Raw genomic sequence first — 25494 nt, 5'->3', positions numbered from 1 at the left:
AGCAGCTGTGGCTCCCAATGCAGACCTCCTAGCAATGCTTTCAAGTGCATTAGCCTTCTTCCTCCTTACCTCCATGAGAGCACAGGAACGTGTGGTTGGTGATGGGACCAGGCTCTGCAAACGTGTTGAATTTATTGAGCCACTCTCGAGAGATGTAGAACTGGAGCAGGCTGGGTTCCTTCATGTTGGCGAGGGATACCACCTTCTGACGTTCCCGCACAGCCTCTTCGCTGCTCTTCCTAAAGGAAGAAAAGGCAGGGGGAGAAAATGAAGCAATCCTCAACAGTCCTCCAGACCTATCCTAGGATGCCACAGCCAAAGTGGGCTGCTCCAGCCCAGACACCCACCTGTAGAAGAGGACATAGGCCTCTGCATTCTGCACCACTGTCTCATGGACTTCAGTGACATACTGGTCATCGAATTCATACCACTGGCCATTGATCACATTCTGGCAGTATGCTATGTAGTGTCCACCTGTAACAGAGGGAACGTATTTGGGGTTCAAAGTACACAGAGAAGAACCAGAGTTTGGATACGAAACTTGAACAGGGATAACACAAGAATCCTAAAATACACTGAACTCCCTTTAGGAGCAGGCAGACCAGCGATCACCGGAACCAACACAAAACACGAGGAGGGCAGGTTGCCTGTGGTGTCTGGAGAGCAGGGCTCTGAGAAAACCGAATGCCCTCCAACTGACCAAGTGCCGACCAGCAGGATGTGGTACATTTCCTTGGGCTCAGTGCTCCAGGCTCAGACCTATCTTGTTCCCAGTCAGTTCAGGCATAGATGCACAGGAGACAAGGACTTACTGCCGGCTGTGCCATGATGGCAGATAACTGACAGGAGGTCGTAGGTGGTGATCTGGGAGACGCACTCCTTGGCCAGGAAGGGTCGAAGGTCCAGCCCTTCCAATGGGAAGGAGACGTGACTGTTGATTTTAAAGGAATACATGACCTCGTGCCGGAAGCGTTTCAGGTGGATGCACAGGATCTAAGGGACAAGAGGGGGAAGAGACAGAAGCACAACATCTATGTGAGTGTCCATGTGGGATACAATTTTTACATACTTAACCCCCATCTCTGTGTTCCCTGACGTTTACAGGGATTGAGACCACACTATCAGATGGAAAGAGGTGGTTACAGTCTGGACTCACCAGGCCTTTTCTGGTGTGTTTGTATGTCTTCCGTTATGGCCAAAAAACAAACAGTTTCCAGTTCCAGCTTTAAAAAGGATGGTAGCCAGTGAAGACCAGGGAAACAAGTGACTTCTACTCACCTCAGGCAGCCGGAGAACTTTGCAGTACTTCACTCCGTTCCGCAGCCTGAGGAAGAAGGAGACAATTCATCCATGAGACCGCTGGAGGGCAAAGGAGCAGGGCCCCTATCCTAAGCAGGGCAACTGTAGGTCATACCATAGGCAAAACTGGAAGAGGCATCAGTGGGAGCTGGCTCGAGCTCTCTGTACCAGCTTCCCCCATGAACGAGAGCATGAGTTACAAGAGAAACCTTTGCTACAAGATGGACCACTTCCTTTTTACTACACTTCTCCTGCTTATCCACTAGGTCTCTCCCCTTCCTTCCCCCTTCCTTTACCTCTTACCACAGCCACCACTTTTCCTCCCACTAAGTTCAGGGTCTTCAGTGGCCCCTAATCAGGGCTCTCCTGGTCTCTTTCCTAGAATTCCAGCAAAGGACAGTTCAAAGCTTAAGAGGTTGAGATTAAAGGGGAGTATTCAAACAGCAGGTGTGGAGAACAATGGTGCAGAAATGAGGTCAGTGGAAAGACAGAACAACATGGATGACAAACTTACTTTTTACACCGTTCACAGCTGTACATGTTGTCCCCTGTAAAGGAGACAGAAGCACTGCAAGATTACCAAGAGCAGGAATAAGGAGACATTCTCACCATGTCTGGAGAAGCCAGGTGAAGCCTTAGCCTAGCGACAATAACAGAGGCACAAGGGAAAGTCCCCCACCAGCCTTCACAAGTGCAAACATGGAAGAGGAAAGCTGACTTGAGGAGTCCCAGTGTTGCTAATTCAAGAGTGAAACACCCAGCTAGACGCTCCTTGACAAGTCTTGACACAGTTTTTCCCATCTTTAGTCTCAGCAGGAGCTCAGAGAGAAGACATCTCACACCAGCCCTCCCCCAAACTTACCCTTCAACTCATCTGCAGCAAAAAAAGCAGCAAGACAGTCCTCCAGTGTGACAACAGGACCCCAGAACCAGCTGGGAATACAGGATACCACAAACCTGCAGGCACATCAGAAGAGAATCGGGACATTATTGAGGACGTGGCAGATGCCCCAGCTTTTAAAATCCCCAAATGGTTTACTCTTTTACATAACTGAAGGCTAGAAAGCCAGCTTAGGAAATAAGTAGGGCACTGTGGGAAAACATGGCTTCTTAGAACTGGTACTGATATCTCCCAGGACAGGAATGGCTGGGATTATTTCAGCCTTGACTAGGGTGTCAGAGCAAGGCAGGGACCAAATGGGGGCAGAGGCTGACTATACAAGAGACTTCCTAGGTAAAGAAAGGAGCAGTACTAACAGGTTCTGGATAGAAGCGTCTACTGGGAGGGTTATGATCATGCTGTATCATTATTTAAAGGCCTACCAGAACAGACTTGCAAGGAAGAATTAATAGCAAGAAAAGTGAGAGCTCCAAGTCCTTCAACCCAGGGTCACAGGACACTTTACAATTAACATTGATCCCAGTTTATTTTTGAAAGCAAATGAAACTAAAATATGTTTTGGTGCACTAAGTAAGGAGGGAGTTTAGGACAACAGTAAATAAGTTTTATGGCCCTGGATCTATAGTGTTTTACCCATCTTATGTCTATACAGTGCCTGAACTGTAAATCCGTGCGTGGTTACCTCCAGTATCCCTGGTTGTCTCCAGACTCAATGAGATTACTCTTCTAATAACCCTGGGAGCAAACTGAGGAAAGAGGGACAATGCAGGGTGAGCCCAGGGAAACACACCTCCTGATGTACTCCATGATGAAGGCAATCCAGCCTTGTGAGGCATAATTGTCGCCGCATGCCCCTGTCTTTGCTGGCACATTCTGGTAAATGGCAGAGTGCAGTTTAGCTAAGTCTTCCTTCCCAGGAATTGGGAGTGACAGGTCCTGGAACGTCTCCACTGTCGTGGACACCTGAAGACCCACAAAAGGGGGAAAAAAAATCAGGGTTTTGGTGCATTGAATGAAGATGTATAGCCCTGAACTTTTAGCACTGTCCTGTCTCAGCTAGGAAACTAAATTGTGGCTGAGAAGAGGTTGTTTCCATAAAATCAATTTTCATCATCATTGACAGGAAGCCCCCATCAGGTTTCCAGCAGCCACACCAAAACTGATTTTGTCCAATCTATGCTAGGACTGGTCCACATTCAGAAACTGGGCAACAGAGGTTTGGCCACTGGCAAGTGACCTCCTGCCCTCTTGATGTTCCCTGCAGCTGTGGAATCCAGTTCTGCACAGGAAGGACCCCAAGCTCTACCTTTAATCCTGTCCTTTGTTGATCCCCTACCTTGTTCACATCTGGCTATGGCCAGCTCCATTGCTCGAAACATGTAATGTTGCTAAGAGACCTATTTATATTGGACCAAGACACTGTATTGCATGTAAACCAATAGAGAACCAGAATATTTCTATGCACGTTTCACAATCAATTGAGTCATAGCAACTTCAGAGCATTTGGGAAGAACATCTCTGTTTCCCCAAGTACAGCGTTTGAAGAAAACAGAACCTGCTGTTTCATTATTTGATTAACGGCAGCCAAGAGACTCACTCTGTCACAGGTGAGGCATTGCACCAGGCTGAGAATGGAGCCATCAAAGATATCAGAAATAACACTACGATAACGAAGCTCTTTCTTCTTTTTCCCAGAAGCCTGCATCTGGGCTGAAAAGACACACAAAAGCCTCATCACCTGGCAGCTCTCTTGCACAGTCTCAACAAAGCTATGCAATCAAGTGAGGGGCAAGTCTTTCACAAGACAAACGCGTATTTGTACAGGCTTACAGGCAGCCTGCATGGCTAGATCAGTGGTGCCAATCTTAAGCTGACACTAAGAATAACCCAGCTTCAGACTGTACCAGGAGGTGGAACGTAACCATCTGAGCCCATTCAAACATTAGCAGGTTCCCAGAGGGAATTGTGCTGCTGGTGGTGGTGGTGTCTTCCGTTCCCCATCCTCCTTCAGGAGGACACTAACTAGTCGTTCCAACACTTCTTCAAGCTCCATAAGAGTTGCTTCAAAGCTTTTCAGTTTGTTTTTTCCTTCCATGGCTGATTTTGTCCTTTTCCCTCTGGCAAACATCCAATCCATCCCCATGCATTACCCACTAGGGTCTGAATCCCAGAAGCTAAGGTCTGGCTGAACACAGTCATTTTGTTTAAAACAACCCCCCTTTACTTATACAGAGTGCTTTCATTGGGCTCAGACGTCTGCACCCGTGCACTGGCCCCTCAGCTGAGGTCAGTGCAGCTTGGCAAGAATTAGATTATTGAACAGCTGCAGGGCTGGTGGTGCAAGCACAAGCCATTGTATTCATGGACTGTGCAAAGGACAACAGATCTGCTTTTGTGACTTCCTTGGAATGAAGAGGCAGGTTTAACAGCAGGTACTGGGGCTCCATTTTGCACCCTCCCAATGCTCCCACCACCAGACTCATATTTAACCCCACAATACGTTTGGATGACACCCAGTTAACAATCAGGAAGTCGTCCATGGTAATGCAGCTCTGCAGTCCCTTGCCGCACCTCTGTGGTTAAGAAGGAGAACGAGACTAAAGGCCAAGTGCTTACAGGTCTCCACTTTCCCATGAAGAGATGTGAATACTGTTCCTTACTCCGATGAGTCATTTAGCATTTTGCTAGAAAGGATAGGGGAAATGAAGACCCATATATAAGCGATTTACATCTTAACTCTGATGGGTGCATATATTATAAGTGCTATTGTGTCCTAATATAGACATAGAAACTGCAAGCAGAGAGTGTTTGGAGATCTGGACTTTGCTAATGCTATCTGTCTCCTGAAGGTATTAATAAATAAAGTGCAGCGAAGGACTGATGGCCTACCTGGAACAGCTAAAGAAGTATTGTTCTAAGCTTTACAAATCAAAAGCAAAGGTCAGGAAAGGCAATCTGACCTTGGGTAATTCCATTGCTCCAGAAGGACCAGCAGTGATTGTTGCTGATGAGTTTACTTACCTAGGCTGCCTCTTCCATAACTCCAGTGCCTGCATTTATGACAGAGCAATGCAAGTCAAAAACTGCTTTTTGGAAGCTTGTTCCACTATGAAAATTGGACACCATAGGCAGTGATTCTTTTAGTAGCAGTGTACTAAGTATGGAACAGAATCATTAAAGTGCAACATATCTCTCCATGGGAAGTTAAATAGCTTCCAGTGTGCATGCCTGCGCCAGACAGTCAGAGCGGACAGGTCAGAAAGATAAAGATCAGCAGCATCTTGGAGCAGGCAAAATTACCAATGAACACCCAACCAGCAGAGGAGCAGAGGACTTGCCTTAGCCATGTTCTGAGTGTCCAATAAGCTCCCCAAACAGGTCTTGTTCTGGCAACCGCCAGGTGAAAGGACCTAGAAGACTAAGGCAGCACCCTTACAGCCTGAGCAGGAGACAGAACTCACCAGGGCTAATTGGTGAAAACTGACCTCTGCCTTGTACAACTGGTGGTGAGAGAAGTGGATTGGACTGGACTGGATTCTTCCCTATATCCTCAGTTGTGATAAGACTCGCACCACTCATTTCTTAGTGCTATTTTTGAATGCACCAACACAAAGTCTTACATTTCTTGTTGTGGGTACTAGAGAACATGATGGCTTCTGCACCTCACTCTCCACACATCCTTCATACTTCGCCCTCTGCCTCCACGCATGACTTCCCACACACTCTACCTTTCTTAAGCACATAGGAGGGTCCAAGTCTTGCAGGACTAGAGCGAGGGGGGCTGCTGGACAGTTTGGAGTGCATCTCCTGGTGAACTGGACTGCAGGGGCGAGAGGAGCAGCGCACATAGGCATCATTGTCTGGCTCTGCAAGGGGAAAGAAAGGAAGAGTTCACAGCAGGGAGACTCAATGTGGCACATACCCAACTAGTCCCAGATCAGTCCTGACCTAACATCCATATCTGAATGTTAGCATGAAGTCTTTCACAGTCAAGCTGTCAGACAGAAAGGGGATATAAGTTGCATCTAGTTCTGTTCCCAAACAAGAAGTTACTTGCAGTTAGCAGATATGGATAAAGGCTTCCAATATCAAGGCCTGAAATGCAGGTTTAAGTCACCCAACCACCTTGAAAACATACTGGTTTCATCTGGATGGATCAAACAAATAATCCCACAAGTGTCTATGGGCATTTCTTAGTCTGGCCCAGTGAGGGTCCTCACAGGGCTGTTGGTTATCTCATCCTCAGGAGGAGTCATAGCTGTGTAGGAGAGCAAGAAGAACTTAACTGTACCTTGGAACACAGCCCCTTAAATTCCAGCTGTGCTGCAAAAGCAGCTGCCATCCCTTCAGTCTTAGCACAGCGCGTTACTCCAGGGGACTGTCTGAGACAGAATGTGCAACTATATGAACTGGCCGTAGGCATCCCCATTTGACCTCAGTTGCCCTGCTGTGCTAGAAATGAGTCACAATGATAGAAGTGGTGCAAGATGGGATGGAGGCAGTTTACCTATCCTAGCAGCAGAGACCTTTGAAGCCAGGAACAGAAATGGTACATAACATGCCTGTTTGGCATTCCCACAGTAAGCATGGCCCAGAATAGAAAGATGGCACTGTTTTCTTACACGGTGCAGTAGAGAAGCTATATTCATACCTGGTGTCCTACACGGGCTGGCAGGACGGGGCGGGGGGAGTGTCTCAGGGGAAGCTCTGTCATCAACTGGCATCATGGTAGTATCAACATCTGCATCCTCATCCACTTGTTCCGAGTTGTTCCGCCGATGCCCACAAGAGAACTTCCTGTCCTTCATCCTCTCTTTCTCAGAGATCCCTCTGCCAGCCTCGTCCTGGATCAGCAGTTCTGTCTCTGCCAGGGAGCTGTTCATGCCCCCCATCCTGCCTTGCCCATCTCCCTCACCCCTGTCACTGCTGGAGTCACAGGAGAGGAACTCATCCTCTGAAGGGCTGCGGTCACCCTCTCGTTTGTCATCCATGTCGTTTGTGTCCAAGTCTCTTGTCTCAGCAACTATTGGTTCCTTTAGCTCTTCATGAAGCTGGTCCATCAGGCAGCGTAGGAATTCCTGGGTATCCTGAAAACCAGGAGCAATTCCACTTTATCTACTGCTCATCCAAGGAGGAAAAAAAAGAGAAAGGAACAACTACAGGGTTCATTTAGTTTACCACTGCCCATAAAAGTTAGCCACAGGGAGAATATGAGGGGGCCTGACTATGCTGAGCAGATGGCACTTTGGAGATATGCAGAAGGATCCTGCCTGTACAGCAGGCTGCTCTAATTCCTCAGGATTAGAGTCCCAATTTGCAGCTGAATTGTTTCAACTTCTGCTTGTCCCAAGAGCTTCTGGAGGACTCAATAGCCAAAGTGGACAGCTGCTATGGAATTTAGACCACTACCCTGGCTGTTGGGATATTAGCACTGACAGGAGGTGAAAATGCAGAAGAAAGATAATTAAGACTGTGGACTGCAAAGAAAAGCAAACTCTATGCTGAGAAAGTAATTTTCACAATTGCTAATCTCACAATAATCCCTTAAGCACGACATTAAAATCCAGTATTATTACCAGAGATAAGAACCAGAAAATGTAGACAAATCTGTCAATGTACAGGACTCCTACGCACAAGCAAAGAGGCAAAAGGAGACTTGCTGATATATGGGTTTCAAAGGCACCTGCCAAAAAGCCACCTGATGCCCTGACAGCTAATTATGAAGTCCTGCAAATTATATTGTGGAGGAATCAGTTTATAAAATCATAACGTGCTCCCATTTCACTCCTTCAACTTTATTTTTTTGCAGCTATGAATCTGCAATCCCACTTTGCATCAAAGATAAAAATAAGAGCCCTTTCTGCAATCAGTATTTTTGTAATCTATATTTTGACTTGCCATCAGAATCGCATCTTAACTCTATTATCTGCTGCCACCTCTGGTTGTACATTTTCTAATCAATCACACATCAAAAGTCTTTAAAAAGACACGTAAGCAGGTAACTTTGGGTACAGCTGAGTTCTATTCAAATATCCAAGTTGACCAACTAAAACGCACGTTGGATGACCCACCTGCTGAGCATAGCCGCGGAACATGGGGTTGACCAGTTTAATTCCATGAGACAGGCTGCTTGGCACCACGTAGCTTGGGCTGTTTCAAATGTAACCAACAAGGTATTAGTTCACCCATCAGGTCTAAAGCTGAATTTTGCAACAGACAGTGGATAAGCAACAAAATGCAGAGTGGTAAGCAGGTAAAAGCAGACAGAAGTACAACTCCGTAGCCGCAAAAACTGAATTTCTGTTGTTTATCTGTTAGCTAAGCCATAAGAACTTAAGAGACAGTAAGTAATAACAGCCTAGCCCCTACCTGTGGACACAGCCCCCTACAGTACAGTCACTCATGTTACAGTGACTTTGAAAAGTCTCTCAAGTGACAAGGGCTTCCCTGGGCAGACCTATCCACGTCAAGCAGCATGGCTGTTTCCACCTTGGGGTGCCACAAGACGAGACGGTAAAAAGAATTACAATGAAAATGCAGGACACTGCTAAAAAAACATTTCCATAACTCCACAACTCAATTCTTAAAGCCAGTGTCTCCCCCTGCCCCAATACCTTCCTTTTTGCTTATTAGCAAGCGATCTTTAAGTACTCAACACCAATTAGATACGTGCACTCTTTGGTTGATGTCAGCATAATGAATTTCAGAGGTTTCTGGATCCTGCTCCTCAACATAAAACTTACTGATCATTATATGCAGGGCAAGGCAAGGGACAAGAGCTATCACACACATTACTGTAACACAGGCTTACACATCACCTTCTCAAGTTATCAGCAAAGCCTGATTGTTTTCTTGAGTTATTGGTACTATCTTCATAACTGAAATACGAATGCCTCTACACCTTCCCCTCGGACTGAGGAGGCATCACTCACCGCTTCTTGTGCCACACTTCAGAGACCAATTTCTGGTAGCTTTTGCATAGTGCTGGTTTCTTGTCTGTGCGTACCAGCCCACCACACTCCAGAAAAAACTGCGTGAGAGGAGGGCTACAGGATGAAAGAGAATGAACTAAGTCAATGGAAACTGGATGCTGAAGATCACTTTGGATGAAGGTAAGAAGGTAGGGCAGGGTGGCACCTTTAAAAATTAACTAGCTAATCTCAGGTAATAAATCCATTCCAGACTAACTGGTTAGTCACCTTAGTGACTAGCTGGTTAATCTGTAAGGTAGCACCCTGTCCTACCTTGCACCTGACATCAGACTAACCTAGCTAACACCTCCTTGGTTGTCAAGGTCACTTACTTGGGAGGAAAAATATAAATGCCTCTGTATATGTGCATTCGTGTTTTTTAAATAGCACAGTAAAACCAAAGACTTATTTCCAACACTTGTCTAACAAAATATGCCCACAGCAAGTCCACTGACTGACCTAGCTGTCTACTCTATAGGTTTTCACGCCTTAACCATACCGTAATTCTCTCCCTCTCTGCTTTAATCTGCATCTGAGCTACACACATCATTCCTGAAGGAAGTCTCCAGTGGAAATTGCCACTGTTTTTAGTGAGTATTCAAGGAAGGATCACTGCAGATTGGTCCTGTTGCCTACCAGTTAGAGAGGGCCTGAAGTGCTGCATTCATGTAGCAGGAGTTCCCCAGGTTCTTCATTCCCGTAAGGCCTAAAGAACATGCAAGACAGACACCACTCAGAAAGGAGCACTGCTTTTTAAAAGCATCACATTCTGCATTTACAAAATGAACGGGCACCCAGCCTGTCCCTCACAGATAAGCAAAGCATCCCAGTCCTCCTGAGCCCACCAAAGTGCTCCAGATATGGGTCAGAAAGACTCCAGAGATGCACCTGTAACTGACTGCACACATCAGCATGATTTACCTCTTGGTTTCAGATCATCATCCTCCGATTCAGATTCTCCTTCGTCAGCTACTGCAATTGGAACAGCCTTCAGAGGGTGAGCAGGCAATGGAGAATCCTGGATGAAAGACAGAAAAAAGAAGCATTGATGGCAGGTCTGCTTTACAAGATGACACACTGTCTCTGTACTTCCACTCAGCCAGCTTCTTGGAGAGGGCACCAGTAACCAAGGAACAGATAATACATCACAGTCGCATCCCTCTGTTTTCCTGCAACAATATAGTTAAGCAGGGTAATAAGAACCCTTACTGCTTTCAAGAGATGTCATGAGTGGCCTCTGTGACGGTCAGTAATGTCTGTAGTCAGTATGCTTACACCCATGCTTCTAGTCTGGTATTTAAAGCTTTGATGAGAGATATGATAAGAGTAAAGGTGCCATCAGCTCTTGCAGTTCACTCCAGATGTAATTTCCCTTCAGAAGTGGCCAAAGCCAGACAAATTAGCTGTATAAACAGATTCACAAGCACTCTGGAATCCCCTGGATTGAAAGCACAGTGTAAATGTAAGATGATTCTTCATTTTGAGTGAAAGTGGCTACCTTCAGCACAAGAGCTCATACAGCAATTAGGCCTGGACAATGATGGAAACGTCTCGACTAGCCATCTGCAGAAGTGAACAAGCCCCTTGCTAAGTGCTCCATCCCGCTGATCAGCCCTCTCCCAACTTAAGGTCTCAAAGACTCACCTGTTCACTAAACTTTGATGGTGGGGAGGAAGCATTTGTTGCCAACCTCTGGTCCAAGAATACCTCTCTCTCACAGGCATAACACCACACCCGGAATGTGGTCAGGTTCACCGTCAGGTTGTGTTTTTTGGCCTAAACACCAAAATGGAGAGAAAAATGAGAATCATAAGCTTACTTGTAATTGCCATGAAATTTGGAAACTAAGCACCACAGTAACTATCTGAAATGTTGTCTGAGCTTTGAGGATGACCGGGAATTAGAGTTTAATTACTGAGAACTCCAAACTTGTCCCCCTAATAAGACTGAGGGGGGATTATAGAGACTGGCTCACCTGTGCATGTAGGGTGCTGTGATCAGCAAAGGACTCCCCACAGCCAACGTAAGGACACCCAACCTAGGGAGAGAAAGGAGAGAAAAGAGGGAGAATGAGCTGGGGGTGGCAAGATAAATCCATCACAAAATGAAGAGGTGTTCACTGGCCCCTTCCCCAGGCAGCAGATCTGTATCTTACTGACCCTTTGCAGACCTGCTAAATTAAATTAGAGGAAACTGAACTAGTTGGAAAACTAGCTTTGTTCATGACTGAAACCTCCTGTCTAAGCAACTGGGATTAATTTTCCTTGAGCTGCTCTCTGATGGGAGCCCAAACATCTATGGATTCATCATTAAAAATCTGTTGTAAAAATAAACTATTTGGTATACCATGAAGCCTACATCCATGACTCCAATGAGGCCAGCCAGCCCTGCCTTCATCTCATTATTTCTTTCTTCAATGGTTTGCCCAATTCAAACTTCTTGTTTTCATTTTTCAGTTTAAAAAGACTGCAAAATGTATAGGCATAATATATATTATATGTATAACTAACCCCTACAGCTTCCTAGCTGCAAAGTTGATCAATCCTCATGCTTCAAGGAACGCTAGATCTTCCTGAATGGCAGTGAAAAGCCTGGCACAGCGTCTGCCAGCTTTGTTCTACTGATCCTGTTAAGAGCTGTTCAGGTCAGGGACTGTCTGTTACTCAACAACTACCCAGGACTCAGCAGAACAGGGTCTTGGTGTTACCATGAAGCAAATTAATTGGAATCGTAAAAATGCTGGAAGCGGTTGTTCACCGGCGAGACAGGGATGCAGGGCAATCCTCTAGCGTGTTTGTGGATGGGAAAGGAGAGATGTTTTGCTCTTCCTGCCCCTTGCACAACAACAGTAAAAGGCTGCACTGGCACCTGCGCATCAATACACTGACACCAGCAACAAGGATCAGAAGCTTTTGTATGCAGAGAACTCATCTTCTATGTTCAAAATGTGCCAGGCGCACTTGTGACAGCACATGAATGATTCCTGATCAAGTCTGGTCCACAATCCGCGAGACATACATGCTCGAGCTTGTTTCTCAACCTTTTGACAATGACCCCCGTTCAAAGTGAGAAACAAAAACATCACGATCCATTTCCCCACCATTTTTATTCTCACTCAACAAGAATCGCTATGATTTCCTTGTGCGTTCTCAGGGGCTGATGCAGCATCTGGCTGTGAAGGTGCCATCAGGGAATGGGAATGCAAGATTGTCTTGCTTTAGTTAATCATAATAACTTGTGACCCCCTTGATTACTTCCTGTGACCCACTTCCACACTCCAGGGGTAACAAACCACTGAGAATATGGCTCCACAGCTAGCATTGACTATTTCAAGTGACAAGGATCGACATCTGAGCTCCTGCAAGAGGGTGAAGCTCCATTATAAACAGCCGGGACTATGACTGCAAAGAACATTTTGAAGTGATGGTTAAGTTATGCCTGCTTGGACCAGGCCAGACCAGGCTGTAAATTAGCTTGATGCACCAAGCCTGGTCCAACATGACCGTCCCACGCTTATCTGAAAGCTCTTTTCCACTCCCCTCTGCCTCGCTCCTCTCCTTCAACAATAGCACTGATTTTTTCTGGTTCCACACATTTGGAAATCTCCTTCCTGGCTGCCAACAAGAGCACGATCCAGTTAATCATTAGGTGCTTAAAAACAGATGGTGGTTACTATCACTCTTCAGTGTTCATTCCCATTGGGATGTAAAAAAGCAAGCCAAGATGAGCAGCAGACAAGATTTTGATCAGTGGACTCTGATTTGCTGGGATGTAACCAAAAGCTGACAGATACCTTGACAGTACTGCTTTTCCTCTCGTATATATACTTTTTTTTTTTTTTTATATAGGATACTGTGATCTCAGACCCAATTTCAAATGCAAGGGGTATCAATAAATACAGTACGTTGTTGGGAAAAAGTAAATATAAAGAAATGAGAAGGCCTATCACACACCATACAAGATACGCAGGCCCTTTTTACCTGGAGACAAGCCCAGAGATTTGGTCCCCCAGCTCCACAAGACTGGCAAGTTCCCTGTGTTTGTACAAAAAAACCAACAGTTAATTTAAGGAGCCTGATGCTAAGTGACGTACAGGCATTCAGAAATGCACCAGCAGAGATGGCTTCGAGTGCTGCCAAATGGCAGCAATGTCAGATTCCACCAGCCTCCTCCATCTATCCCATGAACGTGACTTAAGCGTTACAGTGATGGAGTATAGATGGCTTCTTTAGGAGGCATACTCAAGAGATACTCATGGTGGAAGCAGCCTTTCTGCATCACATCAGTGGATACCTAAATGGAAAAGGCACTGCAAGCAAAGCATTCTTTACCTTGGATTTGAGCAGGAGGTCATCCCTGGTGACCTCACCTATCGAATCCAGGTGAGGACAGATATCCCTTGCATCCCCCATCCTTGCCACGACTCAGCTACAGAGGAGACAGATTGGAGAAGTTGGAAGGATGACTCAGGTTGGTTACATGTCAGACTTGATGGTAAAGATGACAAGAAAGCAAAATGACCTACTTCAATGTTAAGATATTAGAGATTATTAAAATCCATCTTTGAGACTCAAAAGTATGTGGCAGCAGTCTCAACATCTCCGCAGGCATTTATACAGCCCCCCCGACATAGGGTAAAAAGGATCCCAAACTGTTCACATGCTCCAGTACAAGGAGGGGACTACGCGAATGTATCCTGGGGGTGAAACTAAACCTCCAAGTGTCAGCTCCCACTACAGTCTTGATGTCAGGTAACAGTTCAGTGCTGCAGTCAGGCTAACACAGAACAGCTCATTGTTGAGCAGTAGCATTATGATATCAGAGATAAGTGAATGATGCAATGGGAGGGAGCAAGAAGTATATAAAGAAAGTTAATAATTATTTGGAATATATAGCCAGATATAAACGCACACAAGGACTGTACTTTTTCTTCTACAACATCTCCCCAGAATAAAATTGGCTGAAACCCGTCTGGTTCATACCTCAAAGGAAAACAGTAATGCAATGAGCCCCTGAGCAGTCTCGTCTTACGGTTCAAAATCCCAGCTGGTCTGGATCACGCAGCATAGCTGGATGACGCAGAATCCTAAAGAAGTAAAATCCCCACATTACTGCATATTCTACACACAGACTCACTGAGGCTCTTCCAGATCTGCATGATACAACTAGAAAACATCACATGCAAGATGCATGTAAGAAATGCATTGCCTTTACTTAAGAGTGGGTTGGTGGACTAGACCCCACTTCTTCCCTCAGAGGTGAGGTTTCGCATCCTGGCTCAGCAAGTCACAAGCAAAAACAAGCCTGGAGATCATTAAGCTGTTACCTGTTGTCAAAGGAACAAAAGCACCAAGAAAGCAGAGGAGAAAGTCTCATCTCTTTGCAGGAGGCTTTGACTAGAATTAAAATGGAAAGGACACCGCAGCTCGGGACTGAGGTGCAATGATATAACCGTGGCTAAAAGCTGGCACAGTACCTGCGCTCTGCCTAGCTGAAGATAATCTGGTTATTAGCTGTTCACTACCTTCCAGTTAACTACAAATGTCAGTAATACACCTTCAAAAGAACAGAAGCCACCAGCACCTGTGAGGAATTTACTGTTACGTGCATGCCTAAGAATATAATGTGCACAACTCTCAAAGACTGTACAGCACGGGACAAGTTGCGTTCCATCAGGGACAATAAAATTAGGCACGGTGAACACAAAGGATCATTTTTAGTGTTTCACAGCTGTACGATTTATGGGCAAACTCACCCATTTTTGGGGGCGATTCATATTTGAAATCACAGACACATGGAAACCCTCAGATGTAGCTCAAGTGCACAGTGCAACACAGGACGATAAAGTGAGGTGATCACTAAGCAATAATTTAAGGAAACATCATTCAGGGCTCTAAAAAGAAGCTCTGTTGAGTAATTCAACCAGTACAGAACCCAACTCCAAAATATTATTACTAGCTAGAGACCAACCAGCTGTAAAAGGCCCACACCATAAAAAAGTGCAAGTCCAAGCTCATCAAAGCTTAATAATTTGCTGCGGTCATTCATTGCTTCCTGCTGTTTCTAACGTCCGCAGGGACTTCAGATATCATTGCCAAAGTTATCCGCTCTGAAGCCTTTTTGAAAGAAAGAGAAGATGAAGGGCTACGCCACTTCAGCAAAGAATGATCTCAGCATCTGAAAAGCATCCCCAACAACCTGCACTGGCAGCAGAAAGAAATAAAGGGGTATCTTGTAAAAAAAACAAAAAACCCTTTACCAACAAACTTTGCAACTTAAGATATTGGAGGAACACAGCAAAACTGGAGGGGTAAAACGCTGTTGCAAATAAGAGAGAAATATACAGCGATCGCAGGCAGAGTCTAGTAATTTCAGGATCCGACTTGGACATCTGTGCATCAGTTATTCAGTTGCAAGTGTCCAGCTTCATATTTTTAGTCCCCAGAACACACCTATGCCAAATACCATCATCTCTCTATGATCTTTGTTATTTTTCTGTACTTAATTTTCCTTCCTCTATCCCCTGGAAAAAAAAAAAGCACCCTTACTAAATCTGGTATTGCTTTAAAAGCAGCTTCATGCTCTTAATCTTTGCCAGCTTAAATGGTAACTATTTTTAAAACAAACGGAATTAAGTCTAGTCTTACGCTCCGATTACACTACGTGTGCTTAACTTCGTACATGTGAATATTCCCGTTGAACTCCATGTGACTACTCGTGTACTTGCAGGTATACACATGCATTAAATCTTCGGCAGAATTTGGAATTTGATCTTCCCACTTGTTTCTAATGCTTTGCTTTTTAATACAGCTGGGGAAAGGGGTCAGTTCTGCCTACCGAGCAAGTCAGGACATGGTTAAACTGTAACTGAGTTTAGCAACCGTTATTAAATAAAGAAAAGGTCTTGTTTTTTTCCCCTCTGAGAGACTGCCTCAAGGGCTTTAACTGGAACATACAGGTTCTCAGTCAGGCATTGCTTAAGAAAATATGAATTTCTTAATTAAAACCTTGCCAAAACCTTCTCTGTTGCTTAGCAAAGTTTAAAACAAGGTGCATGAAGGGAAATTAAGTTACCTTAAAATAAGTCTTCCCCAGCCGGGCTCTTTCCCAGCAAGCCCTGCAGAAGAGCAGTACACGGACATATCACAATAACCAATCCTACTCTGACCTACTGAAAGACTGGAATTGCTGCCAAAACCGGTGGTTGATCCCACCCAACAACATATTTCTGTCCTCTTGCTAAAAACCAACAATGTGCTGATAGCATCTATGCCAACCAGGCTCAGATTGCAAACACTTTTGCACAAATGAACCTAGTATGTCTTATGCAACAGGCGTCTGCCTGGGAAAAAAAATCTGTGAAAAAAAAACTTGGCCTGTTTCATCTGGAAAACGAGTTACAAGAACTAACTAGTTAATCCTCACATTACCCACAAGATGATAATGCTGCGGAGATGTACCCATCTGCATTTTATAGATGGGGAAGTAGACACCAGAAATATTAAGTGAAATTCTCACGGCAACGTTAAAAAAATCAATTTCCGAGATGAAACAAAATCAGAACCCAGCTGTTCTTTAGCTTCCAGTCCTATGGCCAGGGAACAGCTCAAACTGGAAAGCTAGATATGTGCTGTAAAGAGGACAAATAAAGGAAGCAGCATTTTTAGCACGGATTTATTTTTTGAAGTCACTGAAAATGGCACACATTTAGCTCTCAGGCTTGCAGTGGCGTTAGGCATTTAATCTGCTCCCCCAGAAATGCAACTCTTTCCATATAATAGGCCCAGAAAGGCCACTCTCACCTCCTGGATGTATAGCCTTAAAAAATAAGCTAGAATTTTAGCCATGAGAAAGGTTAACTTGTGATCCTGTGCACAACTGGAAGAGAGGCTGAATCAGTAGATACAACACATGCAGGAACCCCCCCTCAACAAACTCTGATACCTGTACTTTGAGGCCAGCGCAGTTCTTTCTTCAACAATTATGCCATAATAATTATCAAAGGACATTACTTAGACACAGGTGCTCGTCGTTGCTGAGGAGAGGATGCAAGTTCCTGGATTTCTGCTAAATGAGACAGAGAAGGAGTTCATCAGCATGTAAGGACCACCAGGCACCGAAATACCAGCGGTAGCAAACCCCAGGCAGCGTGGTTCCAGCCAAGCAATCGGTTGCCTTTCCTGGTGGAAGCAGCAAGCATTACTCATCATTTTCCCAACAGCTGGTGCTGCATCATCCCCCCCACCCCCTGCTTCACAGGCTGAGCTTTCAAGCTCGCTGCTTCTGTGTTTTTGTTTCCCACTTACTGATCAGCAATATTTAATGAATGTGGTTCTTAATATACCTTTTAAGATAAAAGCCTATTATCTTGCCAAGGGACTCAGCTCAGAGCAAAGATCACAGTGCTAAGCACCAAGATCGGAAAGATCAACAACACAATTAACTGCTGGAGGCACCAGGGTTTTGGGGGGGAATCCTACATGTGCTGGAAACGCTCAGGTCCCAGGGCTTTCTTCTGGCAGCTCTGGAATCTCAAGAATTGAGGAAACCGGGGCTGCATCATACCTGTAACAAGGTAGCGACCGCGCAGGGCTCCCAGGCTGGCTTTCAGAGTGGGGGTAACTGCTTTGTCACCCCAAGACCCTTCCCACCCGATGACACGGACACACCCTCCCCACGGGACGGTGGAGCATGGAAAAGCAACCCCTTGTTGTCATCAAATTCCCCCGATCTGCACCTCCAGTGGAGACGACATCCTGACCCCTCCCTTGTGCCTCATCCCCAAGTAGCAGCGAGCCCCCAAACCTCTGCATCCCTGCCGCGATGCCTCTCCTGCCTCCCCTCTTCAGGGAACGCGGCGCCGTCACACAGGGGGCCCCGTGGGCTGCACACCCTGGAGACCCTACCCCCTGCAGCATGCGGACCCCCCCCAAACAACCAGAGCAAGCCTCTGGGCCCCCTACCCCAGCGAGGTCAGTCCTGTCTGGAGTCACGCAGCCGCTCCAGAGACCCTGGCCTCCCCATCCCGGGCAGGGGGCGTCTCCCCACCGCCTCTCCCCCTGCACCAGGCAGGGACGTGGCTTTGACAAGTCACCGACACCCTGTGCTTAATTGCGGGGTGCCTGGAGCAGCTCCCTCCCCAGCCCCTCTGAAGCCGACCCCCAGGCTTGGCTGCCTGGCCCCTCCCTGGAGCCACGGGGAGGCTGGCCCTGGAAGGAGGGATGCCCCCCACCAGCTCCCTGGGTGGCCGGCTACGAAAGGCCGGGGCTTCGGTCCCTTGGCTAGGCCCCAGCGTGCCTGCTCCGCCTGGGGAAGGGGATGGGGAGGCCAGCACCGCGGCCGGGGAAGGGGCTCAGCCCCAGAAGCAGCATGGAGGGGCAGGGAGGGAGGCCAGTTACCTGCTGCCGGAGGGAGGAGGGAAGCCAGCGCCTAGGAGCTGCAGCTTGGCGGCATGGGAGGAGCCAGGGGCTGGGCCAGGGAGGGGAGAGAGGGACGAGCCAGGCCTGGAGGGGGAAGGAGGTTTGGGCACGCAGAGGCAAAGGATGGGGGCCCTCCACGCCCCTGGCAGCCAGCTGCGCAGGTGCTCCCCTGGGGCAGCTCCCATGGTGGATGCTGGGCTGAAGGGAGCTGGCCAGCTCCCTGGCCACGAGGTTCCCATACCCCTGTGTGGACTGCCAGGAGACATGGAAAGGCGCAGCAGAGCAGCCCAGGCTGGGTGGGGCGGTCCAGACAGGAGCCCCAGACCAGTGCTGGCTGCAGAGAGGATGGTCACCGCACGCATCAGAGCTGGACCCCACATGGGGCATTCACACCTTGGTCCCCACCGCTCAGATGTCCCCCCCAAATGGAGCCCAGGAGTAGGCTGGGTAGGACAAGGCAAGGCTACGCGCAGGGCAGCACTGCACACAGCAAAGAGCTGGGCGCAGAGCGCTGCAGAGCCTGCTGGCATTGACCCGACAGCGGAGAGCGTTGGCAAGGCAAGCACCTGACATACTGGCTCTGGGCTGATTAAGAAAGGATGGGAACGGACCGTGAAGGGAGGTTAACACGGCTGTAGTAAGTCACGGGGAACACTACAGATGGAGTTGACAGCATATTGTTTTACCAGAAGAAGCGATCATCAAACTAGCTAACTCCAGCCTAGGGGATGAGGCGCAGACCACGCAGGAACCAAGGGCACGTTCAGCACCCACGTGACAGCTCAAAGTCTAGTTACTTGTTTACTGCAAAGCAAAGATGCTCAGGCCGTCCTGTACGCCTGTGGTCTAGAGCTAGCACAGCGCATCCCAACTTCCTGACTGGTGCCTCCAGCTACCACTGTAATGCAAATAATAACAGGAGGAGAAATATAGCTCCTTGCTTCTTCCAAAGGCTGGAGAATATATGCCGCATACTAGTGCCCGGGTACAGAATGCGAGTGCAGCAGTTCTGCAGCCTGGCTCCAGCCTTTGTCAGGGCTGCAGAGATTTCCACGGCTTGGCAGCCCTTTTAGCAACTATTCTTTGTCCTTGCACAGACCTCAGCTTTACTCTTCCTCCCTCTGGGCTGTTGTCGCTGTTCTGTGCTAAAAGCTGTGCTCTCTCCAAGGTGTAAAAGGGCAGGCACAGGAGGAAAGCTATTGATCTTTGTTATGCACTAGACCATCCCAAAAAACGCCAACCCAAATCTGTTTCCCAAGCTCTTGGTTGATGGTTGCTTAAAATGTTGATAATATAATAATTAATCATACCTAGTATTTCTCATCCGCAGAGCGAACCATAAAGGCCCGTGGGCACCCATCTGGAGACATCTCATGTTGCAATGTCATTGCACAGGCCCGGATCCTTCACGTGTTTTCAAGAATCTACTTACACGTATCTCTGCTTATACGAACCAGGGCATAACAGCACCCATGCACCAAAGCTGTACTGGGGGAGTTTCTATACATCTATATTGGGATCTCAGCCAATTGGTAGCCAAGATGACTAATTAGCAAAGTCCCCCATCCAGTGGCTAAATCTGCATCCTGCAACATTTACTGGCCCTGCAAAGTCACATCTGATGCCAGGAGGTTGTTATACAAGCCGGAAGGGAGAAGAATCTGTCCAGCAATGCAAGCCACTCGTCCTTTGCAGATTATACAGGAAGTTCTCAGTGAGGAATATTTGTAAACACCTGCTCCTTGCTTCTTGTTGAAGTGCTCATAAGAAGCCAGCAGCATAATGTACACTTTTCCCCCCATTAGCTGTAATTCAAGATTGCCGACACAAAGAACTTGTGATGTACAAATAAACACCACCAACTTCACAGCCTCAGAGCACTTGGGACAAATGTGGGTTTCATCAGAGTCAACAGCAGAGCTCTTTTTGGCCTCATTCAGGTCAGAATTTGCCCCTTATTGAATATAGGACATTTGGGCTGAGAAAATAAAATCTTGAAAACAATGGGGTGATTTGGTAACAACCTAATGCTCTGTGCTGCAGCATCCTGCCCATAAGGCTCTCAATTTTTTTTTTTTTTTTTACTGACAGTAACTCCTGCGTGCGATAGGGATTATCCCTGATCTACAGATGCCGAAACCGAGTCATAGAGGGGCTAACAGACACAGCATAATTGCTACGCCACATCCCTTGGAAAATATTCTTCCACCCGGCAAACAACCCAGGGTGTTGCACACAAACACACCAAACACGGCAGCAGCTTCTCTGCAGGGCATCCACGGTGGGTTTGAAGTCGCGCGATAAATGGGGGTGCAGAATTTGGTTTGTCGGCATTAACAAAATGCGATTTGGAAACGCTTATTCATTTAAGAGATGAATTTGGTTTGTCGGCATTAAAATGCAATTTGGAAACGCTTGTTAAGAGAATCCGCGAGTAATTTTAAAAGAAAAGCCGACTCGCAGAATCACGCGAGCAAACAAAAGAAAAGATCCGCGCTCGCGGGTGCTGGATTGCTCCCTGCAGCACGCTTGCTATTGGGTCCAATCCAGTTTTAAACGCCTGGAGCAATGGGGCTCCTAGGGCAAGGCAGCAGGTCCCCGAGCCTCTGCTTCAACTCTTTTAAATCCTTTCACTTTTTCGGACAATTGTACCGTTATGGTTTTTTTATTACGTTTCATAAAGGGTAACTGATGTAGCATTTCATTGCAGGCCGTCCTCGACTTAAGATGTGGCGAGCTCCAACGACCGGGCGGCACCTACGAGGTTTATAAATTGACGCCCTGTTTCGACTTCCTGACCTGTTTCGACTCGATCCGACGCCACGCCACGAACACGGTCGCTGCGTCGCCCGTCTCCCCGGACAACACCTACCCCAACCGCCTCGGACGCTTTCTTTAAGAAAGCGGCCGAGACTCCAGCGGACAACAAGCCCACCCAAGAGCCCTTTGCAACCTCCGAAGTCACCTCAAAGAAGTCCTTCCCAATCAATACGATTGCTATTTACAATATAAGTGCGCAAATGCCGCGTGCGCCGGAGGCTGGGGGGCACGACGGCCACATGCAGGGATGCACTGCCACACTCAGGGGGGGCACGTGCCCCCCCCCGCCACGTCACCAATGAATGCAGCTGCATTACTCATCTAGCACCAATGCGGGGTGACTTGTGGCTACCTTTGGGAACCAGCCCCCCACAGACAGCATCGCTTCCTATGGGACAATCGGTTGCGAGGGACGACGCGTGGACCCCCAGCAATGGGGCAGCGTCCACACGGACCCGGGCCGGGGGGAGACGCTGCCGGCGCAGACCGCGCAGGCCCTTGCAGACGCGCCAGGCAGGAGCCGAGAAACAGCGAGTCAGACCCAGGCGGAGGAGCGCACCGCGCCGGCGCCGGCACCAGCTGCCCGCTGCCCGCCCGCGGTAAGGGCACACCCGCGGCTTCGGCACGCGCCGTGTCGTCATCGCGCCCGTACGTCACCGCGGCGCGCCGGAAGCGCAGGGCGGCCGGGGCAGCGAGCCGCGGGTGCGGGGCGAGAGGAGGAGGGTGTGTGGGGGGGCCGTGTCAGCGGACTGTGGCACTGTCTTTGCGGGGGCGGGGGCGCCAGACCCGCGTTCAGCTGAGCTGGGGGTTTGCCGCCAGCGCCGGCCTAGAGCTGCTTGCCTCCGCGTCGGCCTCGCTCGCTGGGACTCGCAGTGACCCGGATAAGTGAACAGGACGATTGACTCGCATGCTTTCCCGGCGTGCGCTCCCAATGTGATCGTTTCAGATTTGGCAACGCTGGAGCCGCCCGTGTACGCGCTGGCGCACGCGCAGAGCCTCCCTGTGCGCGCGCCACGGCACAGGCAGCCTTGGGGGGGGGGGGGGGGCACGGCCCCCCCACAGCGACTAGTTAGTGACTGGGGTCCCCCCCCTGCGGCCATTCCTCTTGTCTGATCTCGCTGACCAAGGGTAGGGGTCCTCTGCAGCCAATCTCGCTGATTGCACCGACCGGGAGGTGGCCGCGGCACTTCATCCGGCGCTCCCGCTGCCCACCCGGCGCTCGCACCTGCCTCCCCGCCTGTCACCGAAGCGGGGAGCGCGGCCTGTCGGGTGCACGTGCACCTCTGTGCACCCACTGTGCCACGGGCTGTGCTGTATCACAACAGCGCGAGCTATTTTCCATTTTTCCTGTGGAAAAGAGTCAATGGTGCACAGTTGCAATCGTTTTACAGAGAAAAAGCTGAGGGTAGAAGTGATAAGGGGCCGCGCGGGGGATCAGGGAGAGTTCCGTGCAGTTACAGGAAATGATGTTTCTCCAAAAGGAACAAGGACTTTCAGTCTGTCCCTCCCTCCCGTATCCTGTAAAGCCCCCATCACAATCCTAGAAACTTTAGTATCAAAATAAATACAACTTGTAGTATGCCACATGACAGAGGAGTGTGAGGGCTACACAGGGCAATAACCCCCCCCTTTTCCAACGCTTGATGTGGGAGCGGTCTGTGCGCTGGGGAGCAGGCGCAGAGGAGCCCCAACCAGCTCACAAAGGGAACGTTTTTCCTTCAGGCTGAAGCTCGAGGAAGCGAAGGAAGTGCAGAGCCTGAGGCGGCGGCCGAATGGGGTGAGGTGAGTGTCTCAGCGAACACACGCCAGCTCACGTTGGGTTAGAGACTTCCTCGGGGCTGTGACTTAGTTGCGGGGGGGTTGCCACCCTGTCGTCTGTACTCCCCGGCGCTGAAGGACGTCGCTGTGGCCCCAATAACTGGGCCTGGGAGAGGAGAAGGCCTCTTGACGGTCCAAAGACCTGTAGAAGTTGGTACTGGGCACAGCTGCAGTCGTATGTAATATGAATACTGGTGAATACTGGTTCCCTGTAGAGCTGCAGCCCAAAACCATGAAGAGTTTGGGCCTACTTTAAAACTGAAAGACCTTAAAGTTAGTTAACGATGGGTGCATCTACTTGAGATGCTTAATGCGCATTGGACTAATTTTACTGCGCATTATCGCATCATGGAAAAAGTGTGCTAATGCAGAGTAGATTTAGTTTAATGCACGTTAACATCACAAAAAACGTTCATCTGGGCTAATGCGCAGTAGAGCTGATAATGGTGCATTAAGTTAGTACCTGTCATTAGAGGTACTAAACTTAATGCACCGTAATTATGGTGCGTTAATGAATGTGTGGATTTGCCCTCCCCCATGATTCTTCTGGTCAGATTTCCCTCTGAGTTGTGTCATATCACCATATGTTATGATGTGTGGATCAGTTTCTCGTGTCTTAAACATCACTTTGTAACACGTGTAATAGATTATAAACAGGGAATTGGAAAACTAGTCTTTAAAATGAGTCTCACTTGCTATCCTCCATGTAATCTAAGGAAGGAGGCTTGTTAGGTTATGCCAGGGTACTGAGAATCAAGGTTTGCTCTGTGTTGAATTCTGTTCCTCACACTGACTCGCTTTGTGACCTTTTATGTCAGTTAATCCTGCTTTGCCTCAGTTTTTCTGTGTGGAAAATGGGGCTAAGAGCTCCCTAAATTGGATGGATGATATACGTTTTAAATATTGAATATCAGCAAAACAGTTTGAGACCTTCAAGTAGATGTTGGAAAATACTAAAAAAAATTCATGTGGTATTTATAATGAATTATAATGCAAGAGCAGGGTTTTTTCACTCCATGAATCTTAGTTTTCTTTTTTGTGTGCTTTGCTAGTGCTGTGGCCTTGCTTGTAGGGGAGAAAATGCAAGAAGAGACAACATTGGTGGTAAGTTGTGAATACTTCTATTACCTTACTGGTGATAAATACCTGTGGGAAGGCATCTACTTTGTACAATAGATCATTTGGAAAACTTAGTTTTGGGTAGCAGTTGGCCATCATAAAAGGCTAGTAGGATATAGCAGCCTAACGGAGGGAATTTTAGGCATTTTTACCAGATGCTCAGAGAAGAGGGTTTTCCAGAAAGTAACTTTGAGGCTGGTATAGATTAAAGGACAAATTTCATGCCTTTGAATTGTTTCTGCTTTTTGTAGGATGACCCTTTTAAGATAAAGACAGGTGGGATGGTGGACATGAAAAAGCTGAAAGAACGAGGGAAAGACAGGTGAGTGTCTGAGAGGTCTGAAATGACTCTTCATTTAATGCTAGAGAGTTGGCAGCACGCAGGACTCTTTCAGTATTGAAGAAGGAAGGTGAAGTGCTTCAAGCATTGTGCTTTGAAGAATTTAAATGAAGTCGTTTGTCGGGTTGCTTATAGTCAGTGAATTATTTAGTAACATAATATTCTTGTTAACATTTAGGATTAATGAAGAGGAAGATCTCAACCTGGGAACCTCTTTCTCGGCAGAAACCAACAGGAGGGACGAAGATGCTGACATGTAGGCATTTGCTGTGTTTATATGTAGTGATTCACCATGAGGAATGAGGTGCCTTAAGGCTATTTTTTTCCCGGGAACTAAGTGTTTGTAGAATATTTTCCCGATTTACTGTGAAGTTTCTTCTTGGGTTTTTTCCCCACCCTGGGGAAACCAGCCTGAGGAGGAATGAACTTGTAATTAAAGTCAACACTTGCTGGCCAACCATGTGGTCCACTGGCATTGTGTACATTATGTACTAGGAGAAACCATCCCTATCAATTGGGGGGAAAAAACCTTGACATTGTAGGAAGAAACTGATTATCTTTTGAACAAAGTAACTGTTCTGATTACCAGTACCTCCTTCTGGCTGAGGAGGGTTTATCTGCATCTTCTTCCCAGCCAGTGACACAGCTGTGGCCAGAGGTAATGGACAGGAGCATGAGAAATAAATGTAAGTTGCAGCTGTCTCTCTGCTTGCTGTGGCACAGGATGAAGTACATTGAGACTGAGCTGAAGAAGCGGAAGGGAATTGTGGAAAGCGAGGAGCAGAAAGTGAAGCTGAAGAATGCCGA

The 25494-nt window shown here is 47.6% G+C and overlaps 2 protein-coding genes and 1 long non-coding RNA gene across 11 annotated transcripts in view; 2 read left to right on the top strand and 1 right to left on the bottom strand.

The window, feature by feature from the left end:
- The window catches only part of USP20 (ubiquitin specific peptidase 20), a 30221-nt gene extending 11578 nt beyond the window's left edge, over positions 1-18643 (bottom strand). For 6 of the 9 annotated variants that reach the window (XR_003094239.1, XR_003094237.1, XR_003094238.1 and 3 more), the window contains exons 1-21: positions 18570-18643; positions 17116-17238; positions 14154-14257; positions 13503-13599; positions 13152-13205; positions 11147-11209; positions 10816-10947; positions 10093-10189; positions 9808-9877; positions 9133-9246; positions 8272-8350; positions 6852-7287; positions 5929-6066; positions 3798-3910; positions 2991-3163; positions 2162-2256; positions 1814-1847; positions 1279-1324; positions 813-993; positions 348-474; positions 70-239 (exon numbers count right to left, since the gene is read on the bottom strand). Coding sequence is in view for 5 of the 9 variants with exons in the window: in XM_014520284.2 (XP_014375770.1) it covers positions 70-239; positions 348-474; positions 813-993; positions 1279-1324; positions 1814-1847; positions 2162-2256; positions 2991-3163; positions 3798-3910; positions 5929-6066; positions 6852-7287; positions 8272-8350; positions 9133-9246; positions 9808-9877; positions 10093-10189; positions 10816-10947; positions 11147-11209; positions 13152-13205; positions 13503-13583 (2203 nt within the window). In the remaining 4 variants the exon portion in view is untranslated. Of the gene's footprint in view, positions 1-69; positions 240-347; positions 475-812; positions 994-1278; positions 1325-1813; positions 1848-2161; positions 2257-2990; positions 3164-3797; positions 3911-5928; positions 6067-6851; positions 7288-8271; positions 8351-9132; positions 9247-9807; positions 9878-10092; positions 10190-10815; positions 10948-11146; positions 11210-13151; positions 13206-13502; positions 13600-14153; positions 14258-17115; positions 17239-18134; positions 18431-18569 lie in introns of those variants that run through there. The other 3 variants (XM_025204954.1, XM_025204951.1, XM_025204953.1) reach the window with 3 other exon arrangements.
- A 1795-nt stretch (positions 18644-20438) lies between these two features.
- On the top strand, positions 20439-21524 carry LOC112550411. The gene is made up of 3 exons (XR_003094241.1): positions 20439-20530; positions 20682-20871; positions 21301-21524. It is a non-coding gene; the product is annotated as an uncharacterized LOC112550411 (long non-coding RNA).
- A 1519-nt stretch (positions 21525-23043) lies between these two features.
- CUNH9orf78 (chromosome unknown C9orf78 homolog) overlaps positions 23044-25494 on the top strand; it is a gene marked incomplete at its 5' end in the record, with an annotated part of 4603 nt that continues 2152 nt past the window's right edge. Inside the window, 5 exons of the mRNA XM_025205007.1 lie at positions 23044-23192; positions 24281-24332; positions 24599-24669; positions 24866-24943; positions 25411-25494. The exon at positions 25411-25494 is cut by the window's right edge and continues 63 nt beyond it. Coding sequence (XP_025060792.1) covers positions 23044-23192; positions 24281-24332; positions 24599-24669; positions 24866-24943; positions 25411-25494 — 434 coding nt within the window. The remainder of the gene's footprint in view (positions 23193-24280; positions 24333-24598; positions 24670-24865; positions 24944-25410) is intronic.

The sequence above is a fragment of the Alligator sinensis genome, unplaced genomic scaffold (assembly GCF_000455745.1).
Source record: "Alligator sinensis unplaced genomic scaffold, ASM45574v1 scaffold388_2, whole genome shotgun sequence".
NCBI classification, from domain to species: Eukaryota; Metazoa; Chordata; order Crocodylia; family Alligatoridae; genus Alligator; species Alligator sinensis.
This window is presented reverse-complemented; position numbering and strand designations above follow the sequence as displayed.